The following is a 10,207-nucleotide window of genomic DNA, read 5'->3' as shown; positions in this document are numbered from 1 at the left end:
GGGCCGGCCGCGGCGGAGCCCCGCGGAGATGCCGGGCGGCGCCGCGGCTCGGCCGCTGCGGCCGCCCCCTCCCTGCGCCGGCAGTGACGCGCTGTGTGCTCCGCGCTCAGGTCCATCCTGGCGGACAAGACCTCCCGCAACCTCTTCTTCTTCCTCTGCCTCAACCTCTCCTTCGCCTTCGTGGAGCTGCTCTACGGCATCTGGAGCAACAGGTACGGGCGGGGCGGCCCCGGCTGCGGGCGCGCAGGAAGCGGCGCCGGCCGCCGCCAGTGCCACGTCTCCCTCGGCGGCGGAGGGAGGTGGCGGTTGCTGGGAGCTCCCCCGGCGCGGAGCGGTGGCGGGCAGGGCCTGCCCCGGCGCCCCCGGGCCGCCCCCGCGGCGGGGCTGCCCGGGGGCGCGTTACGGGAGCCAGGGGCTGTAACCGGCCGGTCGCCACGAGCTTCTGCCCGGGAACGTGGCTGTGGGGGGAACCGAGAGCTGGCGGTAAGGGACAGTATTGTGCGGACCGTCCTTGTCCCCGAATGACTGACGGGAGATAAAACGTCCCGGTGCAGGTAAGCAGCACTTCATGTGACATGTGAATTCACAGGGGTGGAGGAGTAGGATAGCCTCGGCTGGTAAAATGCTACGGAAGCGTCTATAGTGAATCATAAATGGAAAATGACTTTAGTACTGGTGTGTGGCATACAGGTAGAGCACAGACCATGGTAGTGGCATCTTGCTTTATCACGTTTAATTCTTGATAGAAAAGTTGCTTTATGGTAATACTTCATCTCTAAGTTGATACTTGAGTTCTGGAGGATCTRCCTTGAAAAGGTCATCTGAGCCCAACAGTGTGTACTGGCCTATTGAACTGTAAATAGTTTTTCTCAAAAGCTGTAGTACAGATGCAGATTACTGGGGCTCTTAATTCATAGTCTTAAGTGAAGCAGTAATACAGATTTGGAAAAAGTTACATCCTTTTATTTATCGTGTTTTTCTGAATCTTTCACTTAAGCTATGTGATAAGATCCTTAACTTAGACTTTTAACAAGTGCTACTGTAGCTCTAGTTGGAACACAGTGCCAACCTGTCTTGGATATGCTTGATTTTGGCTTTGTAGTTGGCTTGTTTTGCAAACTGCACATGGATTGTTGTATGCACAGCCAGTCTCTTCAAGTATGAATGTTCTTCTGACTAGCTCGGAATATACAAAATTGTATTGGAATGGTTCAGGTGTAAAGAGCTTTATGTTAACATTAATTTGGTTTGATATTTTCCTCTTAAGCATGATAATTTGTTTTTGGTACTGTGACTAGAAATAAAATCTATGCTAAAGAAGTCCTGTATAAGATGTAATTAAAACTAAGAAGCTGAAGTGACACATGCTAGAATTTTGATACTTGAAGAACTAGAATTACTGGAATTGAGAGAACTCTCTTTATATATTTTTGTTCCTTACAGAGGTCAAGAATTAGGATTTGTTGGATAATGTAGTTGTATTCAAGTCATTAATTTCAGATATCCTTATGGTAAGCATAGGTTTTGGGCTAGCACAAAAGAATGCGGTTATTGGTATATCTTAAGCAGAGGGAGGTTGCAGAGAATATGATGAGACAAGCTTGTGGTCAGAGGAGACACTTCATACCTTGGAAGAACAAATCCGTAACAAGCAAGGGATAGGGAAAGCTACCTCCTGAAATCAAAGAACACAGCTCACTTAGCCCACTGCATCGGAGAGGCAGAAACCAAATGGTTGCCAAGGGGATTTTCTGTATCGTCTTAGGACACCGTGGAATGAAGAAGCGCTTCCATCTTATATATGGCCAATATCTGATGCTGCAATTGCTAGAAGTGTGTTGAAAGTGATCTTGAATTCCTTTCTCTCTGTGGCTCTTGATGGAATAAATGAGCAAAAGGGAGAAGAAAGATTAAAAGACTACCGTGATTCCTCCCTTGGCTTCCACAGACTGTGGAATTTCTTTTCAGTTGGGTTTTAAAAAAAATGCACTTTACCCACTGAAATTACCTCCTGCCTGCATGATCTTTTTCGTTGGATATTCCCTACTAGTCAGAACCAAAGCTAAGAAAAGTTGTTTCCCTAGAGATATCACTTGTCTTTTGGGAGGAAGCTGTCACCTAGATACTTCAAGAGTTTGACAGGGAATTCCATTCTGCTTTTTCATAGGCACCTAGCCAAAATCTCCCATTGCCTTAGGTTTTACTTTAAAGTTTGTTCAGAAAGTCTTCATCTCTATCTTGCTTTGGTAACTATAGTACCTAAGGATAGTTTATGATAATGATATCCTCTTCCTTAAATGTGTAATATGTATATAAACATTTGTATGTTACCTTATATGTTATATGTGTTAAATTTATATAAGCATATACATAAATGTGTWTATATACCTATGTGTTTATATGTGTGTGCGTGTGTATAGGTTCCGCATATGTATGTGTACATAAAACAAGACTTCTATTTTCTCATCTGCTCCCCTCCAAACCACTTCTTCCTGAGCTGAGTTTTTCATCGGAAATGTTTCAGATTAGTCATGGAACTGATTTCAGTCAGGCTGAAAGGGATTGGTTGGTTAATGCTGAGTAAATTAAAATTTGTCTAATGAATGTGTGTGGCTTCAATGTGAGAATCTAGCTGTCCTCTAGAACTTTTACCACCAGTAATTGTTCTTTATTCCTTAGTTTCCAATAGCTGAGTTATGTTCATCATTGTTCTTAGACAGCCAAAGGAATTGGGAAGGTGAAAGTTTAAGGAATACTTCCCTGCAGATGTACAGAACTACTGGTTCATGGTTAGTAAATTAGGCAGTTTTTGACAACTGCTGTGTTGTTTTAAATTCCACTTACATGCACAATACAAACTGACAGAAACTCTAGTCTGTAAGCAACTATCTCATTAATGTTGACCTCAAGTTGCTTTGAACTTTGTAGGATAAAAGAGCATGCTAAACTTTCTGCGTTATCATAAGCAGTCAGTCAAGATTGTGATTGTGCATCAGTCATTAAAATAAACCATTTGAAAAGTGGTCTTTCAGCCTCTGCTTACTTCAGCTTCTAAATTGAAGGGAAGTGTGTGTCTTCTAGTCAGTGGCTTGCAGCTAGTAAGGCAATGATTTAAGCACTGGTGAGGTTTACAAGCAGTAGCTTGGCATTGTTCTAACACCACTGTACATCTTTGAACTGAAATTGCCTTAGATTCACTTGGCTGAAAGCACAGATGGAATAGGTGCTTCTTTGCTTTTATTCTTGAATGGACGTTTTACAGTCTGACTAGAGAAGATGTGGTGATCACCAGCAAAAGGAGAAAATTTGCYGTCCTTAAACTTAGCAAAAGGAAGAAGCAGCATAGCAATTTAGCACACTCATGTGCATTCTGCAGGACTAACCAGCTTGTCTTTTAAAAGGCAGACTTGCAGATGACCTGGTTGAGAGAGCCAACTATTTGCCAGGTTGTTGTTCTTTCCTCCTGGATGAAGCTTGTAGGTCATAAAACAAAAAATGTTGATCAAGCTCTGTGCTATTAGGAATATTATGCTGCTTCCTTTGATTTAGCTAGTGTAGCTTCACCACACTGTATTAACACATGCCTGGCTAAGTAAGAATAGCTTACCAATCTATTTGCCAGTGTTACCTAAACAAATTTAAACATATTTAGGAGAGTCTTATTTATCTGAAAAGATAAATATTTAATAATTTCTGCATATTTAAGTGCTTATTCTTTTTTTTTTTTTTTTAGTTTAGTAAATTCATATCCTAGCTACTCAGAAAAGCTAATTGAAGAACTAGAAAACTGTTGTCRCAAGAGCAAAATTAACAGAAGCTGAGCATTCTCAGAAGCTCTTCTTCAGTTGGAGTGTTTTGAAATTGGCATCTATTTAATGCTAATTAAATAATTCTTATGCATACATTTTTGTGTTTCGTAATGGATATTAAACTAAACTTTCCTAGGCTATCCCAGGTCTTTCATGTACTTGGATGAAAACCAGGCTTTTAATCTTTAATATTAGAAAGATAAGTTTGGTCACAATGTATAAGGAAATTTCTATTCTGAAAAATTCCCATACACTAAAGGCATGTTTCTCAACATATTTTCTTTGGCAACTGTCAGGGTTTTGACTACTTGGATCACTAGCATTGTTAATGAGCTTTGTTTTCGGAACATTGGAAACTTTTATCATCCAGTCATTTTGCTGAGATGCTGCCTTGATTTTTGAGCAGTATGTTGTGGTCCTGATATTTGGAGTCCTTGGGTATGTCCACAGCAAAAACTCTGATTAATATTTTTTTTTCTGGTGCTGATATTTTTGTCAGAAAGCAGAACCAGTAGAGCTGTGAGAAAGTGAGCTCAAATCTAATTCTGTGTCAAGAAAACTAGGTCTTATTTACCGTATCTATATAATAGATGATGATCTGAAAATCTGTAGGAAACAACTTTGTATAGATCATAAGCATTTGCTGTAAGAGGTGAAAAATACTTTTATGTCTGTAGCTGGTCAGCTAGATCAAGTTCTTTAGTTAATGTGTAATAAAAKTAGGATTTGGTTTCTAAACAGTTTTCTGATTTGAGGCAGTAAACTGAAGAGAAGCGTATTTCTTTGATAGAATTTCCAGAATTCTTGAGGTGTTACAGTAATCCTATGTGCTTAAAATGGGAGCTCTGTAATAGAGAAAATGGATGAATGTCGCTTGTCCACCATTCCATGGTTAGTGGGTGATGAACAGAGGAAAAATTATTTCTAGTGTGTGGGTGCATCTACTTAAGTGGCTTTGGTTCGTGTCTGTGGAATCCTCTCCTAAAAAAGGTGTGCTAGGAGGATTTTTTTGCTAAGTGCTATTCCTAAGCAACCTTCACTAAGCTTACAAAAGCAATTTTGTTGGCACACTTATATTGGTGATACAGCATGAATTTTTCCTCAGTGGTAGCAGAACTGTGTCCAAAGATGAAGCTTAGAGCCACTATTTGCTCTGCTGTTGTGTAAAAGATTAAATGTGCTTTGTGCTTCCCGCCCCACCCGCCATACGTAACTTACAGCTTTGGAACATAACTTTTTTTTTTTTTCTTTTCCAGTTTAGGTCTAATATCAGATTCTTTTCATATGTTTTTTGACTGCACTGCTCTTTTGGCTGGATTAGCAGCTTCGGTTATTTCAAAATGGAGGTCAAATGATGCTTTCTCATATGGGTAAGAAACTTCAGGCTATTACCTTAATGTATTTTAGTAAACATATAGGTGGTAATTTCTCATTGTATGCACAAAAACTTTTTGCAGAACATGAAAAAACAATATTGAAAGTGGTTTTTTTTTAAGGTGAGTTATTTAAACTTTAAATGAAGGATGAGACATTTAAAACTTTAAAGGTTTAGTGAGTATCCCTTGTAGAAATGGTTAAAAAAAAAAAAAAAGAGGATTGCTTTGGGGGAATAGATTTATCACTTCTAAGACCTCTGCGGTGATAGTAGTGGAAACAAATCAAGTTGCAGAGCCAGAGGTTGCCCTGCATTGTCATGTGTTCATGGCGCAGGGAAGCAAAGAGCAGTTGCATCGTGGGTTTGCCCTCAGAGTGCAGCGAGGTGCCTTACAGGGAGTCTCGGGCTGCTGGTGCTCCGTGCCTGCCTTGGAGCAGACAGTTACCTAACTGAAAGGAGCTAAATCTCAGCGATGCTGCATCTGAGGTTATAAACCATGCCAGTCAGAACCGGCAGAATACGATAGCTGTGGCTACTATGAACAACATCAGCACAGCGGCACTGTCCTGAAGGCGAGGTATGTCTTCCCGTGGTGCAGGGTTGCCCTTCATGGATATAGCTGCTGTAGGTTGCTGCATTCCCCATAGCTTCACTCACATGAGAGTCAGCGTTCAGCTTCAGCAGCCTTGCCTAAGCAAGGCTTTGACTTTGAGACTCAAAGCACTGTCTAATTAAGGTGGAAGCTCCTGTATGCCTAGGAATCAATTTAGGAAGAACTGGTTATACCATGAACTAGTTGCAATGAAGGCAGGCTCTATATTAGTTAACTACTCTGTGTTTAAAGAGCTAGCATTCAATGTATTGGAGAACAGCCACAATTTTTTGAAGTTTGGTGTTTGCTACTGGAATTACATGTTATTCTAACTTGACTTTTTTATTGGAAAAATTACTAGCGGAAATAATTATTTTTTACTTAACCTTTACTAATGTTTTAAAAATCCTCCTACTAAAGTGGGAACAAATTAATGTATCATTGTTAATATTTAACAGAACTTTACATCAATAGACTTGGATGTTTATATCCCACCCACTTTTTTTACTCTGTGGCTTCCAAATACAAATTTGTACCATAAATTCCTGTAGAGATGTTGTTAAATGGGAAGATTTTGAAGTATGGTAAGTTTTTTTTTCACCTAGGTCATATTCTGGCTGGCGAGGCAAGCTGAATGATCTTGCAGTTAGGTCTGTGGACTTAAAGAACTGTTCCGCTAGGCTGGTGGGTTGAGGAGGAGGGTTGTTGTGAGATAGAGTATCCTACTTGCTTAATTCTCTATTCCTCCTTTGCTTTCCATCCCCTTATTCTTTCAGTGATTTATTACCGTTACCTTCCAAAAGATCTCAAAGGTGCATCACTTACTACAACTATGAAAACTGAGTAAAAGTCTGCTGTAGTGAAATTTCTGAAACTTCTACCAGAATCAAAACAGTGAATTTCATATACATTTCTCTAGCTTATATACTATTTCTTAATTTAAAAATTTCTTGTATAATCCAAATGTTTGAGAACTAGAAGGAGATTATACTCCAGTTTTTTAGTTTTACTTTCAATTTTCAGCATTTAAATAGCAGTGGTAATACCTAATATTACTCTCCTCTGTTTCTTGCAGGTATGTTCGAGCAGAAGTACTTGCAGGTTTTGTAAATGGTTTATTCCTCATCTTCACAGCCTTCTTTATTTTTTCTGAAGGTGTTGAGGTATGTTAATGAGGTTAACTGCACTTGTTAATTGTCACATTTCTGTTTATAGTATGTTTTAGTGGGAATAAAATCATTGCAAGGGAATGTTTTATGTTCATAATTGGTTAAAAATCTGTGATCTGAACAGAAAATAAGGCTATCTGAAATTGCAGCTTAATGTGACACACAAAAAACATTTTTCAGAATATCTTTACAAGCCAGTCAGAACTACCCTGTGCTCTTTTCAGCCATTATAGTATTTTATAGAAAGATCTTTACTGCTCATTGTTAAAAAAAAAAAAAAAAAAAGTCATTCAGAGGGGAGAAGTGTAATCATAAGAAATGGAAATATATTCTGTGAGGGAGTTTAACTAACTAGTTAAAGAACATCATTCTCTAAATTTTGAAGTCTGATATAAATACAGAATAGTAACGGTTTTAACTTTTACCAAGTCACTTTTCTTGAATGTTCTTTTATAAGGTGATTCAGCTAATAATTTAGAGATTTCAAAGTTAGACATTGACGCTGTATGCTCCTAAGTGTGTTAAGACAGCATTGATTTGATAACTGATTCTGATCAGCTTGTGTGAATGCTCTTACTTTTTAATGGGAGATATGCTATAAATTTTTTTAGACTTTCGGTTTAAATAAGTTAGTTTTGAGTTTTGAGCTGGTAGAGGATTAAGAAGAGCTTTCAGGAACATGTCTTCTGTGCAGATGAGACTGTAAATACTTGAAAAATCGGTAGAAACTACAGGGCTCATGGTATCTCTGACATTTACTCTGGTTTCTCCCAAGGTTTTTGAATCTAGATTTTTGGGAGTTTAAAAGAACTGCTACAACTTGTTCTTGCTTTCATTACCTTCATCCACTCACCCTTTTAAGAAGGTATGAGGGTGACTGAGCACTGGAACAGGTTGCCCAGAGAGATTGTGGAGTCTCCATCCTTGGAGACATTCAAAAACCATCTTGACTGGATCCTGAGCATTATGCTCTAGGTGACCCTGCTTAAGCAGGGAGGTTGGACTAGATGATTGCTAGAGGTCCCTTCCAACCTCAACTCTTTTGTTATTCTGTGAAGAAAGGAAGAAAATGAAAGGCCTTCTAGACTCTTGCAAATTGTTTGGTTGACTTAGGCAATCCATGTGTTATAATGAACTTAGATGTTTTTCTGTGGTATTGAGCCATATCCTACAGCATAATGAAACTGATTATGGTCAAAGCTAACTGTAATGGTATTGGATTATTTTACACTACTTTCACAGCTTTAATAAACGAATAAAAAAAACCCTTCAGCTTCAGATAGTGAAAATCAGTCTGTCTCAAAACTGGAAGTCCTGAGTAATTCCTAATTATGTCATTATATATACCTGTTTGTATGAGAATGCTCCTGTATCTAAGCAATTTTGTGCCATTGTTTCCTTTTTGTAGTGACTTTTAATAATTTGGGCTTGTAAAACTCTACATTTGCTATTTATCTATTTATTTAACTATTTATCTATCTATTTATTAGAGAGCATTGGAGCCTCCTGATGTGCATCATGAGAGACTTCTTCCTGTTTCTATATTGGGATTCATCGTAAATCTTATAGGAATATTTGTTTTTCAACATGGAGGTCATGGACATTCACATGGTTCTGGTATGATGCCTGTAGTTTTCAGTGCTGTTTCCTTTCTTAGCATTCTGTGTTCCAGGACCTGTTATCCTCCAATGACCACCTCAATGCTGGATTTTTTTTTTCTTTTTTGGGGAAAGCCAAGGAAAATGTGTATATGACTTGTTGCAATCTTGATTTTTAAATTTTATTACTAGTCCTGGTTCTTCTTATGTTGACACCCGCTATCTGGAAGACTTAGATCTCTAGAGTCTGCTTTCTGGAACATGCGTGATTCCGCATCTTACTGGAAGAGATTTGCAGAATATGTTTTGGACAAAAATAAACTGGAGTTAGAGATAGTCTCTAGAAGAGATTTTACAAACCAACATCCAAACCAAATTTTAAATGAGGGATGGAGAGTCAGTTTCAGGTGCTTCTAAACTTAGTCTTTTGAACTTTAAACACAGAATTTATTTGCCTAAATGTATACAGTAAACATTTTTTCCCCCCTGAAAAGCTATATGCATCCATTTCAGCATAATGTATCAACTGTGACATAGACTGATGGAAGAAAATAGTCCATGTACTTTTAGGCAGCATCTTAAACTTGATTTTTTTTTTTTTTTTAATGTTTGAACAGTAACTATCTTCTGTTTTCTTAAGAGCTATTTTAATGCATTTGTATGAAATTTTGTGCACATTTTCTCCCAAATGTATTAAGTCTAGCCCAACTTATCTCGAAAACAGGAATATACAAAAACATTTGACTTCTCAAATCAGGTAAATATTTTGTACAGCTACTTAGCGTAGATTTAGGTTGTAAACGGTTTGTGTTAATTTTCTTCTGATAAACTTATTAAGTCATACCTTAAGATGACCTGAAGAATTAATAGTTTTCAAGTATCTTAAACAAATGTGAGCATATTAAACAAATGTGCTTTTATTCAACACTTGAATTCATATTCTAACAGTGTTATTTGTTTGTAGGGCATGAACACAGCCATTCTCTAYTTAATGGTGGTCTCAGCCATGGACATAGTCATGGAGGTCGTGGTCACAGCCATGAACACAAACATGGCCATGGACACACTCATGATCATGGCCATAGTCATGGACACTCTCATAGTCAAGATTATTGTCATGGTAAGTACCTAGTTAGTGGCATAGACTGACTGTCTTGACTCGATTTGAATTTGCTGCTACTGATTTTTCTGAAGAGATGAGAAGCTGTTGATAGCTTGTTGTAGTGAGCATATTTGGAAGTAATTTCACTAAATATGAGGTGCATGACAGTGCCATGTCTTGTGGTTTCTTTTGGTCAATGCTGTTTCACTTGTGATCTGTGCAGTAAGTTCAGAGCTAATTTTTAAAGGTTTTGCTTTACCTACATTTTTTTTTCCAAATGTTCACCTTAATATGTTGCATGTAAGCAAAGATAAAACAAATGTTTGTTATAGCAGTATAATGAAATGAGTCATTGAGTGTTTTGTTTTTATTTCAGTTTTTGATTTAAATTAATAGATGAAGTTAAGCGGCTTTACTAACATTCTTGACTGGGATAATTTTACACATCAAGAAATTAGGAAAGATGAAAGTGTAATTTCACTTTAGGTACGTAGGGATGTTGATGGTACTCAGTTTGTGAACTCACATGTAAGCTTTTCCCTTTTCTGTCCATTTGTTGTCT

The 10,207-nt window shown here is 38.2% G+C and overlaps 1 protein-coding gene across 1 annotated transcript in view; it reads left to right on the top strand.

The window, feature by feature from the left end:
• SLC30A7 (solute carrier family 30 member 7) overlaps positions 1-10,207 on the top strand; it is a 31,162-nt gene that overhangs the window by 2,502 nt on the left and 18,453 nt on the right. The window contains exons 2-6 of the mRNA XM_085308250.1: positions 111-212; positions 5,066-5,179; positions 6,852-6,939; positions 8,436-8,562; positions 9,508-9,663. Coding sequence (XP_085164376.1) covers positions 111-212; positions 5,066-5,179; positions 6,852-6,939; positions 8,436-8,562; positions 9,508-9,663 — 587 coding nt within the window. The remainder of the gene's footprint in view (positions 1-110; positions 213-5,065; positions 5,180-6,851; positions 6,940-8,435; positions 8,563-9,507; positions 9,664-10,207) is intronic.

Source organism: Rhea americana, unplaced genomic scaffold, assembly GCF_003343005.1.
Source record: "Rhea americana isolate MKP2758 unplaced genomic scaffold, rheAme1 scaffold_272, whole genome shotgun sequence".
NCBI classification, from domain to species: Eukaryota; Metazoa; Chordata; class Aves; order Rheiformes; family Rheidae; genus Rhea; species Rhea americana.
Note: the sequence above shows the minus strand (reverse complement) of the source record. Positions and strands in the feature narration are given on the sequence as shown.